Source organism: Balaenoptera musculus, chromosome 10 (assembly GCF_009873245.2).
Source record: "Balaenoptera musculus isolate JJ_BM4_2016_0621 chromosome 10, mBalMus1.pri.v3, whole genome shotgun sequence".
NCBI lineage: Eukaryota > Metazoa > Chordata > Mammalia > Artiodactyla > Balaenopteridae > Balaenoptera > Balaenoptera musculus.
The window spans coordinates 65,214,594-65,235,603 of record NC_045794.1 but is presented as its reverse complement, the minus strand read 5'-3'; the positions used below and the strand labels follow the sequence as shown (position 1 = coordinate 65,235,603).

The 21,010-nt window shown below is 34.0% G+C and overlaps 1 protein-coding gene across 8 annotated transcripts in view; it reads left to right on the top strand.

Moving 5' to 3' along the window:
- Positions 1–19,510, top strand: part of PPP1R12A (protein phosphatase 1 regulatory subunit 12A) — a 149,372-nt gene extending 129,862 nt beyond the window's left edge. For 3 of the 8 annotated variants that reach the window (XM_036865562.1, XM_036865569.1, XM_036865564.1), the window contains 6 exons: positions 2,799–2,815; positions 4,074–4,209; positions 6,150–6,254; positions 11,458–11,505; positions 14,473–14,523; positions 17,060–19,510. In XM_036865562.1, coding sequence (XP_036721457.1) covers positions 2,799–2,815; positions 4,074–4,209; positions 6,150–6,254; positions 11,458–11,505; positions 14,473–14,523; positions 17,060–17,146 — 444 coding nt within the window. In that variant the 3' untranslated portion in view covers positions 17,147–19,510. Of the gene's footprint in view, positions 1–2,798; positions 2,816–4,073; positions 4,210–6,149; positions 6,255–11,457; positions 11,506–14,472; positions 14,524–15,383; positions 15,822–17,059 lie in introns of those variants that run through there. The other 5 variants (XM_036865566.1, XM_036865561.1, XM_036865568.1 and 2 more) reach the window with 3 other exon arrangements.
- The last annotated feature ends 1,500 nt before the right edge of the window (positions 19,511–21,010 follow it).

Below are 21,010 nucleotides of genomic sequence, written 5' to 3'. Positions count from 1 at the left end.
TTGCTCAGTTAAAAGTAAATAAGCTGGACTTCCCTGGTGGTGCAGTGGTTATGAATCCGCCTGCCAATGCAGGGGACACGGGTTCGATCCCTGGTCCAGGAAGATCCCACAGGGTGTGGAGCAACTAAGCCCGTGTGCCACAACTACTGAACCTGTGCCCTAGAGCCCACGAGCCACAACTGCTGAAGCCCATGCGCCTAGAACCCGTGCTCCACAACAAGAGAAGCCACCGCAATGAGAAGCCCCTGCACCGCAACGAAGAGTAGCCCCCACTTGCCGCAACTAGAGAAAGCCTGTGCGCAGCAATGAAGACCCAATGCAGCCATAAATAAATAAATAAGTTTTTAAAAAGTAAATAAGCTTAGCCCTCTTTTGTAACATTTAAAATATTAATATTTGTACTATTTAAAAGACAGTAAAAATAGAGGCAGAATCCATGAAATTTATAAATGTTACAAAAGAAGAAATATAAATGGCCAACAAGCTTAAAATACATTTACTTTCATTAATAACCAAAGATACAACAATTAATACAAAAGTGAAATTGGCAAAGGTTAATAATGCTTAGGTTTGGCATGATTAGTATTGAAATAGGCATTTTCATATAAGATTTTGAGATTATAATTAATATGTTTTCTTGGGAAATCAGTTTAGCAGTACAAATCTGAAGGCTTGAGAAAAAGTTCATGCCTTTTAGCTTAGCAATTCCACTTTGAGAAATTTATTCCCAAGGAAATGACTTAAGTTTGGAAAGACAAGTCTAAAGTGTTAACAGCAGCATGGCTCTTGAAGCAAAATATTGAAAACGTCCTAATTGTCTATTAGTTGGGAATATATCAAAATGTATTTGCATGGATAGATATTTTATGTGTTCACAAAGATATGTATACAGAAAAGATTAACAGTGGTTATCTAGGGCGTTTGAGAGATGGGGAATTATAGAGGAACTTTTTATACTGTGGTATTTTGTATGAGCTTATGGTACTGTAATCAGAAAAACTTAAAGGGCATTTTTACTTTGGAAAAATAATTTTAAAACACAGGGAACCACAAGGACATTATGCTAAGTGAAATAAGCAGGTCACAAGAAACACATACTGTATGATTCCACTTAAATGAGGTACCTAGAGTATTCAAACTCATGGGTAACAGAAAGTAGAATTGTGGTTGCCAGGAGCTAGGGGTAGGAGGATATGGGGATTTGTTTAATGAGTATAAAATCACAGTTTTGCAAGATGAAAAAAATTCTAGAGAGCTGTTGCACAACAGTGTGAATATCGTCAGCGCTACTGAACTATACTCTTAAAAGTGGCTTACATGGTATATTTTGTTTTATGTGCTTTCTACTACAATTTTTAAAATATAAAACATAACCAATACTAGCACCATGCTTTTTAAAGGCAAAGAAATAGAATTTGAGTGATTTCTGTGACTACTTGGAGTTTTTATTTATTCTTAAATTTTAAATCAGTGAGCCAGAGTGCAGACTGTGAGGTGAGATGTGATATTTTCATTTGATATGTATACATTTTATTTCATGTGTGGCTAGTTTCCTGAATTTGGATAAATAATATCTTTTGTTTGTTTCTGCTCTTTTTTTTAATTGAGATATAATTGACATATAACATTATGTTCGTTGCACATGTATAAAGTTGTTATTTAATATTTGTGTATTGTGAAGTGATTAGCACAGTAAGTCTAGTTAACATCATCACCACACATAAGTACAAATTTTTTTTCTTGTGATAAGAACTTTCAAAATCTACTCTTTTAGCAGCTTATGAATTTGAATGATATCATGAAAATTGAAATTTAACTTCAAAATTGTTCATTATTATAAAACTAAAGAATAAATCAATAAAGTAAAGCATTACATCAAAAAAATAGGAAGCAGGTAAGAAATTGGTTGTGCAAAGGAAACTTAAATAGACTTAGGAGGACATTTTTAGTCTGAATGAGACTTCAGACAGTCCCAAAGGAACCCAGTAATTTCACAGTGCATTCAAGGGTAAGTATAAATATCTAAATTCAGAAATTTAACAAACCATTTCTGAATAGTTATTTTATAGAAAATTATAGATTAAGTGAGTGTTTCAATAGAAAGAGAAAGAGCTAAAGATGATCACCCCAAAAAAATTCTTTGACTTCAATAAGACGATTTTATCCTATTAATCATTTCACCATTTAGATAAGAAGAGTTTTGGAACTTCAGTATAGCATACCACTTGCTTAAGAAAATTAATTATAATTTCCTGTCCCTTAATTGCTAAACTTTGAAGGAATGTATAGCTGGATTTCCAGAAAATAAATTTTAAGCAAAATATGTATATACTGTCATACATAAAATACTTTAGGCATTCATTTGTTTGTCTCTGATGGCCTCAAAAACAGAAAAATGGGAAAGATAATTGCTTTGAGATGTCCCATAATAAACTTGCATTTCTTAATATAAATGTTACTTTTTCCTGCTAAGCACGTTGTAAGTAATGGATATGTCTTAGTCTCTCTTTTTTTTCCTTCTAATTAAAAAAATAATGTATGGTGCCATTTTGTAGAAATTCACAAAATATGACTATAAATTGGCAAATGTAATCGTATAGTATCAGACAAGTAGAAATATACAGTGACTGTTCTAGAATTTCTTTGTAAGAACAACTACATTAAAGTGTATATAATAAATAGGTGTTAGTTTAATAGTGTGAAAATAGTATTGATGTTAAATTTTCTTGATTAATCAATAAGTTACTTTAATGAAAGCATAAAAATTTAGTTATGCTTATGTTTTTCTCTCTTTATAGACGGATTCCATTTCCAGGTATGTTTTACTTTTTTTTTTTTTTTTAACTGACCTTTTTCTCATTTTTATCCTTTCTAAAAATATGTTGCTAGATATTTATGAATTTTTTAAGTTGGTAGAATTATTTTAATAATAAAAAATCTATAGATATTTAGATGACCTGATAAGTGTTAATAGCTTTCTTTATCAATGGCTTTACTTCTAGTTCAATAGTTACAGTAAGTCACTAAGAAAGATTTTTTCTCAGATATTTGCAACAGTGATAACTTTTCTTAATTTTCCTAACCATCCTAAGTTACTTCAACACTGACCATCTCATTATTCACATCAGAGACTGATGAAACCCACCAGAAATTTATTTCACTAGGTATTCAGAATCTTCTCTCTTATCCCTGCTTCAGATAAAAGAAAACCAATGAAGACACTTTTTAGAAGTGTCATCTAGCTCAAATTGTTCATCTTTTCAGAGAACCTCCACAATATCCTTGAATCTAATTTTTGTTCCTCTTGCCCATAATTGTTAACCAAAGCCTTGTAAAACTAAACAAATTTTTATATACTGATGATTCTATTGAATTAAAGTGTAGAGGCAGTAGCATTTATCAGAAAAAGTAACCCAAATTCAGAACTAGATAATAAGAGGATCCTCATTTTCAAATGAGATATGTTCTTCTTGTTTAGGACAAACTGTTCTGTTGTCCCTCAGTATCCCTGAGGGATTGGTTCCAGGATCTGCCCTCCCCTGCCCCCCCCCACCCCCTGGCTTCTGCAGTGGATACCAAAATTCACAGATGCTCAAGTCCCTTATGTAAAATGGCATAGTACTATCTATCACTTCGGATAGACTCTAGTTAGTTCATCATCTAAAATGTTACCAATTTTAAAATACAATTTTATGCCACTTAAAAAAAGGAAAAGTGCTACCAGTTAAACTATAATACCCATCAATTGTAAGCCTTGTTCTGATTTTAGAGATGTTAAAATGTGGGGGGGGGGAATGTACAGTTTAAAATTGTTGAAATAATTTATCATGATGTAAAACCAGTTTTGACTTTCAGATATAGAGATTTTGAACTCCTCTTCTCAAATAAGGGAAATTAGTGTTAAAAATAACTTCCCATTTATTTATTATATATCATGAAAGTTAATTAGATAACCGATGAAGGAGAATATTACCTACTATTTTGGAATATCTAGTTAAATATACTAGGATGCATGTTAATGTAAGTTGTGAAAGCCTGTAATAAAGATTTTGACTCAAACTCATCTTTTGAAGATATGAAATCAGTTCTACATCAGCTAGTGATCGGTATGATTCCTTGCTGGGTCGCTCTGGATCATACAGTTACTCAGAAGAAAGAAAACCTTACAGTAGCAGGCTAGAAAAGGATGATTCAACTGACTTTAAAAAGGTACTGGAAAAAAAAAAAAAAGGTACTGGGTTATTTATTTATATTTAATTAAAAATAATCTTTTTGTTGAGTTTTTTATGTTTGGATATTACTCCTGGAAACTCATAATTAAATCAGTTTATTGAAATAACTTACTTAAATTTTCAGTTTTTGGCAATTAATGGTAAGTAGAGTATAAAAAGCTATTTGTTTATTTGAAGGAAAAGGGAAAGTACTCAGGACTTCCTGCACATTTAAGTCTCTCAGGCCAGTACTGTAATACTGTGGTTGAGCTGAAAGGGGGCACTGAGTAGATTTGGGGTAGGGGGAGGGTGTTGTGTGTGCGTGTGAAATCTTTTCTTTATTTGTTAATAGGAAGCAGCCAAACAAAGAATATAGCTTTTCCCAGGACAATATAGTATTTCCTAGGTAACCGAAAAACTTGTGATAGTTCAAGTGCTGTTAAGGATTAAGGATGGAACTAATTAAGAAATAAGTCCTGGCAACAAAATAATCTAGAATTCTGAAGATCATGATTCTTCATATTGTAAGCTTTGAATAAACCTAATGAAGTTTGTTGTGGAGGAAAAAGGTGTGTGGTATTTGTACATGTCCCCAGGTATTTGGCGGCTATTTGAATCACCCACTTTCTTACAAGCCAAATCAACAAGCAAAGGAAGGTAGAGGGTCAGTTTATGTTAGGAATAAGATTCATTCATTCAGTGAAGAACTGAACACTGAATTGTGCTTAAATTAGTAGTGAAGTTCTGCTCATGGGCAGTGGAGATGGAGATCCTGTCCCGGCTCTTATGAGCATCTTCCAGACAGACCTTATCATATAATGATACAAATCAATGGATACTTTTTAAATTGAAACCATTATCCTGAAGTAAAGAAACAGTTTTATAAAAGTGTGTAACAAAAGAAAGTGACGGGGCCTGAGGATAGATTTCCTAAGGAAGTAACACTTCAGCCAAGAACAGAAGGACGATTAGTAGTTAACTGGCAAAAATGGGAGAGAAAAGTGTTCCAGGTGGAGAGAAGGGCAAGCACACAGACCAGCCTGGTGCTGGGAGGGTACATGATGTGTTGAAGTAATTATATTTTCAGTATGGCTAGTAGAGCGAAGGGGATGGTGGTGTGAGTTTGCACCTACAGATGTGTAGGCTGGGACCAAACCATCAGTGCCTTACAGGCTGTTTTAAGGATTTCCTTATACTGAGAACATTGGGAAGCCATTCAAGGGTTTTTAATGTATGGAGGTTAATGGAATGGTTGGCCTATGAAAATTATTAGATTGTCATTTTGAAAATTTAACTCTTGCTGCTTTGTATAAAACAGATTAAAGAGAGGTCAGGAGAACAATTCTAATAATAGAAATGTCTAGGTAAGAGATTGTAGACATCTGTGGTTGTAGTAGTAGAGATGAGGAAAAAAGAAGTAGTAGATTCAAGTGCTATGAAAGTGTTCAAGAAATATTTCACTTTCCTTTCACCTTTAGTAAAAATAATACAAGTATAATGATAAATGCAACTGATACTCCCATCTCAGTATCAGGACTTAAAGAGTGAATGATAGGCAGAAAAGCTCACAGACCCCAAATAAATATCATAATGCTCCTTAACTCCAGCTGTGGTCACTGTGCAGCTGTGTGATCCCTCTTTATCAGATAACTGAATTTTTTTAATGGAGACTGAAAAGTCAGGATTTTCAGTGAAGTAATAAATTTTAAATACCAGAACTAATTTTTAAAGAGTTTATGTGGGACAAATACGCCTGAATAACCAAAAATTTCTGCCTTGAGACCACAAAGCATTAAAATATTTTTTAATGCTTTCTTTAATAGTTCATATGTTACATTAATCTTTCTGTTGTAGTATTGTAAAGTAATCAATGGGAAATCTTCTTAAAATAGTAAAAAAGCAGAAAAGTAATTTGTTCTTCTCCCCTAATTTGTGTAGCTTTATGAACAAATTCTAGCTGAAAATGAAAAGCTGAAAGCACAGCTACATGATACAAATATGGAACTGACAGATCTTAAATTACAATTGGAAAAGGCCACCCAGGTTTGTACCTTTTTCTCTTTGTTACTCTAAAGGTAATGGCTGTGATTTATTCTATCTAAAAATTGCATTGAAATGTTCTCTTGTGTTCTAGATATAAGTTTGGTTATTGATAATAGCTTATTTATTAATAGGACAGAATCAAGATAATACAGTTTACCGATAATTTACTTTCTTCTAAAGTAAATTTAAAATATGGACATATATAGCCTTACGGTAGAAAGTCAAATTATTTTTAAGCCTTTTAATACCTATGTTGTGGTACATGAAGGATTTTTCCAGCATACCAAATGTAGCAAGGCAAAGCATCTATACAGAATCTTCTTAAAGCCATAAAATTTTGTATAATAATTTTTATTCATTATGAATGTTTCCTGTTTAATCAAAAAAACCTGATTTGACATAATAATTCTGGAAGAAGATAATTTTAGTCATAACTCCTTTTACCTTCCTTCTGTGCAACAACCTAGCAGAGGTAATTTTAGACAAGAAAACTAGGATAGCCAAGCAGAACTCACAGCCTTGTACATATGATCTAGGATGTGTATGATCTAAGAATTGTTTCCCAAGCTCCTTTTTCATAAAACACTAGTTCTGGGAGATAGTTCTGGCACATTCCCTCTTCCTTCTCTTGCCCCCCTTCAAAACAAAAAAAAGAAGAGGAAAGAGCTTTGTGATCCAAGAAACTGAGAAATACTATATATTCTATATCTTCGAGATTTTACAGGGTTTATTTATATGTTAACGGCTCTAACAAGTCCTGTAATTTTTAAGGAAACAAACTTGTTTAATTTTAACATAAGACTTTCTAGCATAAACACATTTCTGCACTAAACTTTTAGAATGCAGTTTGAAAACACTGATCTAAAATGGCATCTTCAGTTCTATAAATGAGACTGCATACTTTCTGTGACCATTCTTTTATACTCATCTTTCTCATAATTTTTAAAATTACTTCTCTATGTTGAACTTACACTTATTACCAGGTCCCTTTTTGTTGTTAACCACTATTACATTGTGAAGCAATTGTCTATGTACAGTGGAGACTGCGCTAAAATTGCAGGTATCACGCTAACCTTGTGAGGTTATGAAGACTCAGATTCCATCAGGTAATGAGGGTTTACTATGAAGATACACAGTGAAGTACAGCAGAACAAGAACACGTTTCATAGTGAGGTGTCATAAAAACTTGGACTGTCACACAAGTTTAAACTTGCCGTCTTACACTTAGGCTTCATGGTGAACTGGAATGTCATCATTCTTCAGGTTGCATTAGGAGCTTAGTGAGCCGCTGCAAAATATCATAACTAGTTCCCTGAAAATAGTTTCAGCTCTAGAGATTTGGTCATAATATTTTCTAAATAAAAATGTCCACTGCTCCCTACTGTAGTATTCTGTCTTATGGTGACTCAGCTAATCTGTGTTTCCACTGCTTACTGCCATCTCTATGTTTCTCTGCTTTTCTGCCTACTCTCTTGTCATCTAATTCTTCCTATATGTTTCTCATTCAAACTCTAGAAGAGAGGGGAATTGATAGAATTAGCCAGTTATCATCAACATGAAGCAGTCCTGTTAGTGCCCATGGACCTATTAGTGACCATTTCATAGGACACTGGACAACTATTGCAAGCTTCCTTTGGGTCAGGTACCAATTTCTGATCCCATTGACTGTGGCCAGGGAAATAAGTCACTGCATTAAAGAGTATGACAGCTTCTGCCTTAGCAGGCATTCTAAGTATCATGCCCAGTATACTGAATTAATAATAGGAGGGGTAATTAGAGTATGAGATATTGAGTAAATATTCAAAGTTAGTATCTTACACTATGTAAATGTCATTTCAAAAACTTAGGGATATATGTAAAAGTAAAACTGATAGGACATTAAACTTTTTGTTCAATTTTAGAGTTACTTATCCTGAGCATTTAAGTCTACTGTGAATCTTTCCACCTGATGTTTTTTTCTTTTTTTAACATTTCTCTTGTAACTGTTCATGAATAGACATAGTAGTGGCAGTTTTGATAGTCACGTGGAATTTTTCCAAGGGAACGATCATCCTGTTAGGAATTAATCTTGGGAATTCCCTGGTGGTCCAGTGGTTAGGCCTCCGTGCTTTCACTGCCGTGGGCCCGGATTCAATCCCTGGTTGGGGAACTAAGATCCACTAAGATCGTGCAAAAGGCGCAGCGCAGCCAAAAGAATTAAAGTTGAAGTTTAGGTCTATGTGATAGTATTTAGCCAAGGACTCTAGAATCCTTGAATCCTGCCTTAACCCAGTCACCCTACTTCCTGTACAGTCTCCAAGGGAGGGAAATAGGTTAATTTACCAGAAACCAGTTGATGAATAATTATTTTGTCAAATGTCAATTCACCAGGTTTACCGATTGTTATTTTAACAGCTTTAACTAGAATATTTACCAAAAATATTAACTAAAGTTGGGCTTCCTTGGTGGCGCAGTGGTTAAGAATCCACCTGCCAATGCAGGGGACACGGGTTTGAGCCCTGGTCTGGGAAGATCCCACATGCTGCAGAACAACTAAGCCCGTGAGCCACAACTACTGAGCCTGCATGCCCACCTAGAGCCCGTGCTCCACAACAAGAGAAGCCACCGTGATGAGAAGCCCGCGCACCGCAACGAAGAGTAGCCCTCGCTCGCCTCAACTAGAGAAAGCCCGCGAGCAGCACTGAAGACCCAACGCAGCCAAAAATAAAAACAGTAAATAAAATTAATTAATTAATTAATTAAAAATAAAATAAAAACATCAAAAGTATATCAGAATTAGCTGAAAGTCTCATCTTTTTAAAAATTTATTTATTTATTTTTGGCTGCGTTGGGTCTTCGTTGCTGCTCACAGGCTTTCTCTAGTTGCGGTGAGTGGGGGCATCTCTTGTTGCAGAGCGCGGGCTCTAGGTCGTGGGCTTCAGTAGCTGTGGCATGCGGGCTCAGTAGTTGCGGCGCACGGGCTTAGTTGCTCCGCAGCATGTGGGATCTTCCCAGACCAGAGCTCGAACCTGTGTCCCCTGCCTTGCAGGTGGATTCTTAACCACTGCGCCACCAAGAAAATCCCTGAAAGTCTGATCTTATTTGAAATTCTGAATTTGATTTCTAACAGTAAGCAATGGGAATACATTAACTTCTATTTTTCCAGAAAGCGTAAGCACAAAAAACAAAATCATTTAAAACAACAGATTAGGAATTCTCTGGCAGTCCAGTGGTTAGGGCTCCGTGCTTTCATTGCTGAGGGCACGGGTTCAATTCCTGGTTGGGGAACTAAGATCCTGCAACCTGTGCAGTGTGGCCAAAAAAAAAAAAATTAAAATAAATAAAACAAGTTAGATGGCCATGATTTAGATCTTTATTTATATACTATAACGTTAAAAAAGAAATTGTGCAAAAAAGGGTCAAAAAGTAACTTGGTTTACAAGCCCTGATGATACAAAAATATGAATGTTGAAAGGGTTGACAGAAGAGAAATTTATATAAAGAAATGTTTGTTTTGTTTTGTTAATTTATTTAATTAATTTATTTACTTTTGGCTGAGTTGAGTCTTCGTTGCTGCACACGGGCTTTCTCTAGTTGCGGAGGCTACTCTTCGTTGTGGTGCACGGGTTTCCCATTGCGGTGGCTTCTCTTGTTGCAGAGCATGGGCTCTAGGTGCAGGGGCTTCAGTAGTTGTGGCGCACAGGCTTAGTTGCTCCGTGGCATGTGGGATCTTCCCAGACCAGGGATCGAACCCATGTGCCCTGCATTGGCAGGTGGATTCTTAACCTCTGCGCCACCAGGGAAGTCCCCTGAATAAATGGTTTTTATTTTATTTATTTATCTATTTATTTATAAATTTGTTTATTTATTTATTTTTGGCTGCTTTGGGTCTTTGTTGCTGCGCGTGGGCTTTCTCTAGTTGTGGCAAGCGGGGGCTACTCTTCATTGCAGTGCGCGGGCTTCTCACTACGGTGGCTTCTCTTGTTGTGGAGCATGGGCTCTAGGTGCGAGGGCTTCAGTAGTTGTGGCATGTGGGCTCAGTAGCTGTGGTGCTCGGGCTTAGTTGCTGCACGGCATGTGGTACCTTCCCGGACCAGGGCTTGAACCCGTGTCCCCTGCATTGGCAGGCAGATTGTTAACCACTGCGCCACCAGGGAAGTCCCAAGAAATGTTTTTTAAATCACCAAAATAAACAGTGAAGTTGTGCTTAATCAGTGATGAACCATATATGTGTATGTAGAGAGAGTTTTTTTAAGTATATTTTGTGGTTAATGATCATAGCAGAGCATTCTTATTAAGTATTTGTCAAAACCATGTTTGGTAATTTTTTAAATTGGTTATTCAGCAGATTGGCTTCTGGGGAATGAGCCTTTTGATGAATTCATTTTCAGCAAATAGACCAGGAATCCCAAGGGAGATGTATGAACAGAGGTCAATGTAAATGAGAACTAAGCACTTGTTTTTTAACTGGTCCTGTGCTCAATACCCATATGCACAGCTCTCTGGTATTGAGTGCAGCATGTGGCTTAAAACCCCAAGGGTCCTTTTCACCCCCCAGATCTCAGTATTTATCAACTTTAGTTGATTGCATAGTACAAGAAGCAGAAAAAATGAGACCTGAGCTTACCAGAAGAAAAGCTCTATGGCTAGGATTTCTTATATGTGACAGTGGATATGAACCTTCTTACCAACTTTGGAACATGGATGATTGGGAAAAAAAACTCTAGAGAAGGAGTGAGCAAGACTAAGGTAGCTGTGAGAGAGGACAAAAAGGCCAGTTTACTGGTCTGACTGCATGCATACAGTCACACAACCTGGTCCAAAGTACATTTCAGTCAAGGTCGTGGAATCTGAGCACTAAGGTTAGCCACTCTTCCTGGTGTAGGAAAAGAGAGGGCTTGAACATCGGAGGGAAAACTAGGATATTTTTGACTTTGTTCCATAGTACTCACCCATCCTTACTCTCGGCTCAACTGTAAAGACCCGAGGAAAAACGATACATAAACGATGAGAACTGTGGAGACCATTGTATTCCTAAGCATTCCTCTAACTCTTTATTATTTCAGTAGAAATCCTGTTTTCTCTGTTCTTTGCTTACACCTGTGTATTACTCCTGAATAGTGTGATTTCTTTGAATACCAGTAGAGGAGAGTTACTGTGGTCCTCTCTCTTTCCCCATCTTTATTGCAGTTACATCTCTTTTATATTTCTTACTTCCTTGCAGAGACAAGAAAGATTTGCTGATAGGTCACTATTGGAAATGGAAAAAAGGGTAAGTGTCCATCTTACTGAATAAGTAATCATTTTCCCCCTTTGTTTTCTATATAAGCAATGGTAGGTTTTTTGGTTTTCTTTAATTTTGTTTTTATGGATGGTAGTTTTAATTAGTTTAAGTTAATATTCAGTAATTTGATTATGAATGTTTTCTAGCTTATCTTCTTTATAGAGTCTTATGGGGTGAAATTACCTTGTTAAATTTAATTTACCATGTTATTCTTTTACTGTACAAAAAAACATATCTTGCCTTAATTCTGAAATGTACACATTGTGATAGTGAATCTGATATTTTTTAAATGCCATTTATCTCTCTTTGATTTTCTGTGGTGATATACTTAAAACACTTTAATCATATATACATTTAGTTTAATTCTTTACAAAATTAAAATACTTCCATTCTTAAAGTTTTTAAAGATCTGGGGACCAAATTTTCAAATTCTTTTTAAAGTTAATTTAACAATATTTTATTTAATTTTGAGTTTAAATATTTAACTTAAGTAGGCTCTTCTAAAACAAACAAACAAAAAATTACAAGAAAATCCTTTTACCATTTTATGTCTTTCTACAATTTTTTATCTGGCCATGATATATTCACTTGTATTTTTCTCCTTTTATTATTATTATTGCCCAGGGATTTGGCAGTGGGCATAAGAAAAACTCCACAAGTTTAGTCTGAGCAGTTGAAGATCTATAAATGATCAAAAGTTAATGGAAAAATTAACTCAAAGAGTACCTGTAGTACAGCTGAGCAGTGGCTAGATTTTCAAGGTTTCAGCCAGAGAAGAAATTACATACTGTGGAGCTCTGATCTCTAGATCAAAGAATAAATAGTCAAGAGCACTTGATATGAGAATATTTTCTTCCATTCCATTTAAAAAATTTACCTCGTTGACCCCAAAAAAGGAGAGAAATGATAAAAATACCAAATATATAAATATAATAGTTAATGTCTGTGTCATTTACTAAATTGTAACGTATAATAACTCCTAGTTTTATTATGATTTCATGAGGTTTTAAAAATCATTGTTCTGGGCCATTTAAAAAACTATTGGTCTAACTTGTAATTGCTAAAAATTTGGAATCACTTATTTTATTAAGTTTAATGTTGATTATTATATCACAATATAACTTACTGAATTTTATATCCAAGATATGCGAAACAGTAAAGAAATGTTTTCAGTTCTCTTTTATCCATACTAATAGTTGAGATGAAAGACATAGATAACCATATACTTAATCAAAATATTTATTTTTGAGATAGTCACATTTTTAAGAATATTTTATTTTTGTGAAAGTAATGTATTCATTACAAAAATTTTAACACAAGATGAAAATAAAATCTCCCTGTCATGTAGAGATAAGTGACAGTTTAATGTCTATCTTTTTTTTTTTTCATCTAGGCTTATACACTTACAATATATACATGTTCATATTCTGACATTCTCACCTGACCTCCTCTTTCTGCCTGTCAAATGCAGATAAATTATGAAGTAGCTAATCTACTTTCAGTTTAACAGACATTGGTAATCATAGTATTAATAATAACTGCTAACTTTTATTCAGCACTCTTACGTACCAGGCAGGCACTGAGTTAAGCACTTTGTGTGCATTTTTTGTCTCTTAACCATATTTTTAAATGGTAATAAGTTTATTTGTTAAATATAAGAAATTTCCTGCAACTTTACAGTTGTCAGTTTGGCAGTGAGGCAGTTCAGTATAGTGTTCTTGTCTTGCTTTACCACTACATAGTTAAAATATTGAAGGCACATAATAAAATTGAGGATGATGGGGTTGTTACCTGTCAGTTGGAGGAAATAATGCTGTTGCTGATATTTCAGAAAGTTATGAGGATCAGATATGATATTATATGTCCTAGTATTTTGAGAAGTGCAGTGGTTCTTATGAATGTGTCATGGATGTATTGTTAAATAGGAGAAAGGTCTGTTTATCAAAAGTAACATTTTTGTCTGTGTAATAATGTTTAAACATGCTAATAGAATAACACAGTACTTATAAGACTATGAGTAGGATTTCATCTATTTTTTAAAATCACATACTCTAAAAACGTTAACATTTACAGTAAATGTACTGCTTTACTAAATATCAACATTAATTATTAATCTGGGAAAGAATGTCTTAGAAATAGTTTCAGTGTGATTAAACTAAATTTAAATGGTTTGTATCTGAAAGGTGACCGGCAAGAGTCAGTATCTTCTGGGCGGTATGACCTAACCAAAGTTTTAAGCACATTAATTACTGCTGCTTGCTTTTTGCATAACACCCTAGAATGCTTATTATTTAGGGGAGAATAAAACTGTACACTGCAGTAATATACTGTATGTTGCCTTTGCCTATCACTCTTTGAAACAAGGTAGTTTAAAATAAATGCTACAGTTGCTTCTTCATTAGATTCACTGCCTTAATGCTATGTAGAGTATCAAACTAAATACAAAGCTATAAAGTCAATTGGACAAATAATGACTAGTTAACATTGTGGGTGGAGGAGATGAACATCTCTTAGATCCTTTTGAAATTTTAAAGTACAGATATTTTAGGCACGTTTGCTTCTTGCTTTTCTGCTTTTTATCACTGTAGAGTAATTGCATCTTTGTGTGAGTTTCTTTTTTTTTTTTTCTTTTCTATTCAATTCTGTCTTGAGTATTGGTTTACTCTATCCCTAAGTTTTGTGTGAACTAAAAACAGTTTGAACGTGTTATGTAGCATCTTACCAGAAAGTCAAAGCTTTGAAGAAAGAGCTTACAGGAAGTAACAAAATAATGATCTTCATACTTATTTCTCTCAAATTTTGGAAAGCTCTTTACACATCACTGGCATCGCATCTTTTTCTACACTGCTCCTGATTTAATTTTTTTATTCTAAAGTGTCACTATTTCACAATTTAGAAGAAAATTTAAGAATATAATAATTATGTCATTAACATTAGTACCTTAAATTCATCTAGGAACGAAGAGCTCTAGAAAGAAGAATATCTGAAATGGAAGAAGAGCTCAAAGTAAGTAAATCATGCTGCAGTATAAACTCAAAATTTACAGTACCATTACAGATACTATGTTTACATTAATTGTTCTTAAAGCCGCTTATACAGTTTGTGAGTTATCTATATCTTGTGCTTCTCTTTCTTCCTAAATCCAGGTTTTAAGTGAGCTAGAAAAGTATTTAAAACTCAAATCTTTTTGTTAATCAGTTTTTGTGGCACTTTTGATGTTCAGGTATAGAATAAATTGGACAATAATGACTATAAGATTTATCATTTTATCATTTATTTGTTGCAGTTCAAATACTCTGTTCCTTGGAGAATAACTGGTGAGGAAGGATCACTATAAAAATGTTCTCTTTTGAAAATAAAGGACATTAGAGTAGTGGACAGTCAGAGGTACAGTTGATCAAACTCTGCATCACCTGTGAAAATAAGTTCATTTTGAATATTGGAAGGTACATTCTTCTCAGGAAAAAAAAGAATGACATAGTTAATTGATTACCTCTTATTACATTGTCTTGCATAAAATATCTATCACATTATGAATTAATGGACTAATGCATAGGAAATTATGCCCATAGAATTAGAATTTCAAGATTTAAATGTTTTTCTATTGAATTATTTAGTTTCTAATTAAAACATTATTGAATGGCTTTGGAGAAAATGTTTTTGGATTTTGTTTGCCTGTGTATTTTGTTTGATAAGGAAGTTTAGAACTACACTGTTTACTTTTGCAAATTTCATGGAATATTCTTTTAAGACTCTTAATTTTTTCCTTCTTACATTTGTTATCTGTGATTCTTTATGTTTTCATTGTACTCTTTTCCACTTTCTTATTTTTTATTTTCTATTTCTTTATGTTCTGATTCCTGCAGAATCTGCACCAAATAAAGCAAATTCAAACTCTGAGAGAATTAAATGAGCGACTGCTGACTGAGAATAGGGCCTTGACAAGAGTGGTAGCCAAGCGCTCAGGGTTCTGTAGGCAACTGCATTCTGTGAATCTATAATTTATAGTTTCATCATTTCTTCTTAGTAGAGCCAGGCAGGTGTTTTTGTATTAGTAAGCGTGTCTTGAGCTCACTTTTACAAATTAATGCCATTGTGTCTGGAGCTTATCATATAACTGTTTAATTATGCATGGCTTCTCAGAATGTTAGAAAGTGTCACTAATTGTGTATTGTGACTGATAAACTGCAGTAAACTGAGGGAATGATCGAGGCATTTAGATAAAAGACTTGTCTGCACTTTTGCAAAGCTAGTGCATATTTTGGCTCTACGAATATTTTAGCACTTAAAAATATGGCTGTTTAAAATTCTTTACTAGAAAGAAAATGGAACATGTATTTTACATATAATTAATATATGTTGAAGCTGAAGATTAAACATGAATTATCTGCTTTTCAAAATAATGTCATTTTCAGTCAGAACCATCTTCGTTAATCTTCGTTAATATTCACTTAGTTATCTATTAACAGAGGTATCCTAATAAACTTATTAGTTTATCCTAATAAACTTCAGATTACTGTATTTTATATCCATGCATTCTGAGCACAGGTAAGAATTGATTGGTTCCACATAATATTAAACTCTTCATAAAGATTTTGCTTAAGGTAATTTTGCAAGTAGTTTTATTTTTATCTAATTTGATAACCTAGTACATTTTGAAAGCTGAGGAAAGAGACCTAAATATCTTGGAAAGTGTATTTTAATGTCTAAAATATAAGCTATTCCATTTCCAAGCAAATCTGGCAGAGCACATGTGATTTAAATCATTCTTAGTAGAAAATCCAATTAACTTATAATAATTCCACCCCCTCCTTCAGTTTGTCTGTAAAACAAAAAATAGTTTTGTTTTCAGGATGTAAGGGTGTGTTTTTCTATTTGCTCCAAATACTAGTTATTTTTTTCTATGCTTGGATATTTTTATAAATTCAGACTTAACTACTTTGGCTTATAAATTATTTTATACTATTCTAATGATAGTAATAATTGCTTTGTTACCATTTAATTGAGTACTTATCTTGGATTAGACATTGTACTAGGCATTTATACTTAGTACAAGGTAAATCATTTAAGGAATTTTAATAATTTAGAACAAGTCTAATTCCCTCAAAACTTCCCTAAATAGGCTGGTTTTCTTGTGGAATAACAGTATGGTTTGAGGTCTGACATAAATAAAGCAAAAGGCCTTAATTCAGGCTGACAGGAACTCTTAAAGGAATTCCCTTTAAGAGCCTATCCTAACAAAAATAGGCTTCCTTTCCTTGGCTGCTCTAATATGGTGTGCTCGTGACTCATAATGTCAAGTGATTTAGTACATTTCAATTGATAACTTTGGGAGAATAAACCTTTCATTTCATCATTTATTAAACTAATTAGCTTCACAAATGGGGGGGGTTTCTTCCTGATACATGTTTTAGTCACTAGAAATATATATAACTGACAAAGCTTGTTCATGTGTCTTGTGGTAAAAATATAACATTTATTAAGAGTCATATTTTATCTTTTTATTGAATTAAAACTTTCTCTTCTGATTTTCCTCTCATAGATGTTACCAGACCTAAAAGCAGACAACCAGAGGCTAAAGGATGAAAATGGGGCCTTGATCAGAGTTATAAGCAAACTTTCCAAATAAAAAAAGAAAAAGCAGCAAGTAATGGAATTGCACATATTAGTAACCCAGTGGACCATAATTGACAGTCACTGGAAGCCTGGGAAGAATCCTTGGAGACTGTCATTTTTGGATATCCTGCCAAATGCCCTCTTATCTAGGAGTTTTGTTTTGTTTAATTTTCTGGTGTTTGTTTTTTTTTTTTTTTTTCTTCCTTGTATCAAGACCATTGTTTCATGTTAATGCAGCTGCTGAGAAGATTTTTTTTTTTTATGACTGAGAAAACTTGTTTACAGCTCCAGCATATAAGGAAAGTGTTCAAGGCCAGATATGCCTCAGATATTTAACCAGTAAGCCTTAGTTGTACATAAATACTTTTGTGTCAACAAAAACTCAGCTCTCACAGAAGACAGTTATTCAGCATTTTTTGATGTGCCACAGTTTCCAGTTTTTCGATATTTAATTTTTTTTTTTTTGCTTTACATCTGAGTTTGGGTTTGTATTTTTTCCTTCTAACTCTTCATGTGGCAGACTCTTCTCCTGTCTCACAGCTTTCTCATTTACAGAAAAGAACACTTGCTCTTCTGAGATCATTGTCATATATTAGGCTAATGCTGTGTTGTCCCCCACCTGGAACTGAATTGCTTGGTGGAACATTTGCTTTCACTGTTTGTGCAATATGCATTTATTCCTTATATGAATGCTTTAAAGTCAGTTGAGATTAGATTCTTTTAAGTCCTGTTTTCTGCCTTCATTGGTCACTTTTTTGTTTTTGTTTGTTTTTTATTATTGTAGTATAAGATGTTAGATTCTTTAATCTTCACATTCATTTTAGCAGGTACTGAGTGATGCTGTATATATAAAATAAGTGTATTGTTTTGATTTTTAGACCACCACATGGCATGCTTGACTGTTTTCTTATTTCAAATGTCTGTTAATGCAAAGTAGGCTACTCCATAATAGTGTTAAAAACAAAATTTGCTAACAATGTGATATAAAGACTTTTAAAATAACACGTTTATGTGGAGCCCTATCTTTACAAAAGTTTTCTACTGTAAAATGCTTTTACTTTTATTTGCAGTTTTCATTTGATAGTATTCAACCATAATTAAAGTTCCATAAGGTAATTGCTTCACATTTCACATACCTGTATTTATCTGAGTGCTGTCTATAACTGTTGTGCTAGCCAAAGTAATGCTATGAAATCATTTGCAGACTTAACGTGAGTTCATGTTAAATGCACTGTTATTGCCATGTGAAGAGGCATTGACTTTGATACCACCATCATGTTCAGACCATTTTATACATTTCAGTGGCCTTTTTTTAAAAAAAGCAAAACCAAGTACATAGTGAAGATGGCTTTTATTTGGACAAATAGCTTTTATATTTTCATTAAACCATGCAAAAAATACTCTATCTGGCACATAACTGTCTCCTTAACCACTGAACAGTTCAGCCATTTGAATAAATTGTACATTGTAAAGCTTATAGTAGCTAATTGTATTATTGATTGTATTGTATACTATATTAAATGTGAATTTGTACCCCCTTCGTTTTAAAAGGTCATTGTGTTCTACTGCCTATTTTAGATTACTTTGGGGTTGGGAAAGGGTGTTTTGGTAAGCAGGATTTTAAGTCCTCTCTTTCTTGATTGGTTTTATGAAGATATAAGGTTATGCTCTTACTACCAAGCTCAGGATTCTTGATTTTTAAAGGTACAAGGATAGTTGTGGGAATTTTATTTTTGGTTATATTTGAACTGTATGAATGGTTGGTCTGAATATAAAGAATTTCCATGGTCTTATGTGGACGTAAAATATACAGATAATTGGTCAGTTTGAGTGACTGCAACATGTTCTGGTTGCACAACAGTTAGGCATGCTAAGGATTATATTTGTGAAGTTTGGATGCCTGTGAAGAATGATTAAATACATGTTTCTAATATTTTAGTGTTTTGTATTTAGGTTATTTATTCTTTGTATCTAAAACTGAACAGCTACTGTGCTATATTGATTTTATTGGTAGTATTGAGCAGACCTTGTTTCTGCATGAAACTAGTTGCAAAACCCACTATTTTGGAAATAAAAATGTATTTTGACATATACAAATAAAATGAATAAAACTATTTTAAATGTGTGAACTTTTACTGAAGACGTTTAAAACTTTGTTCTGAGATATTTAAATTCTGCATGGGTATTTTTTCACTAATTGCTTTACTTGGATTCCAATTGGAATAATTTTTGAAATTGTAATATTGTGATAATTTGCACAACATTGTACATGCACATCTGTAAATGCAATCTTAATTGCCATATTTATGCAATCTGTGTATCAATTTGGACAAATGTTTATATATTTTACATAAAGCTGTCTGTGTGCAGAATCTGAGAACTAGTTTTTTTATGATAATAAGTGGGTAAAAAATAATGATAAAAGTGAGTTTCAAGATAGTAGCTTTGTAGCAAAAGATTTCATTTACCTAAATATTTTGTGGCTTCTAAATTAAACCTGTGCTTTTTTGTAGTTGCAAACATAGGCTTGGGAATACGTATAAAGATAATATTACATTGAAATGTAAAATAGTAGAATCATTCTCCAACCTAGATTTGTCCAAGTTTCAACCCCCATCTACTACACATCTGTAAGTAGATAAGAGGCATTTCTGGTTTGGGAACTTTGGTAAAAGACTTATAGTAAGCCTGTGTCTCTTGTTTCTACTTCCAGTAGTTTCCCTGTGCATGCTCACAGAATGATAGATATTATTGTTGTTTGTCCTCCATACAAAAAATTTCACATACAAATACTTCAAACCAAATGCAAAGATAGAATTATCTAGGAGAGTATTCATACGTAAAGTAGATATTCACTAATCCATTAGGCTACTTTATTCTTTTGCTTAAAGGTTTATTACCACTTAGTCTTTCCTGGCTAATCTGAAACAATCATGACTCCCACTGTCAGCACTCACTGAGTGTTGTTGTAAGAAGAAAATATCCAGAGGTCAAATTGTCTCCAAACTAGGACCATGTATTTCCCGTAGGAAATATCAGCCTTGTAGGTTGTCCTTCACTTTGTCATTATAAGCAGAAAACAGAGCAAACTCTGTTAACAGTTATTAACAATCCATTAGCCATATCTTGCTAGAGAAAACCTTTGGTTGAAAAGATGAAAGCTGACTGATAAGCAGTCTTTTCTGTGATGTTCCATGTTTTATGCTGTCTGTGTGTGGTCTGTGTGTCTGAATGTGCATGTTCCACAGGGGTAATGTACATATGAGAGCCATTGTCCAAAAAGGATTGGGTGTAGAATGAAGTATTTATTTTCCTAGTATATATCTCTAAATAGCTAAATACATTTCTTTCTTTTTCTTTTTTTTTTTTGGCTGCATCAGGTCTTAGTTGCGGCACGTGGGGTCTTCGTTGAGGCATGCGAGATCTTTTTGTTGTGGCTTGGGCTCTTCGTTGTGGCGCGTAGGTTTCTCTCTAGTTGTGGTGTGTGAGTTTTCTCTCTCTAGTTGCGGGGCACAGGCTCCAGGGCATGTGGGCTCTGTAGTTTGCAGCATGTGGGCTCAGTAGTTGTGGTATGCGGGCTTAGTTGCCCCGCAGCATGTGGGATCTAAGTTCCCCGACCAGGGATCGAACCCGCGTCCCCTGCATTGGAAGGTGGATTCTTTACCACTGGACCACTAGGGAAGTCCCTAAATACATTTCTTGACTTTCCTTTTAGAAATGTTCTCTGGGGTTATGTGCTATGAAACAACAGAATGCTTTCTTAGGTAAATGACATAGTGTCATATTGCTGTTCCAAGCCCCCAAAATGAGCAGATTACAAAGTAATAAATTTAAAAACACAGGAGTCAGAAATTTAAAATTCTATAATGTGACATAA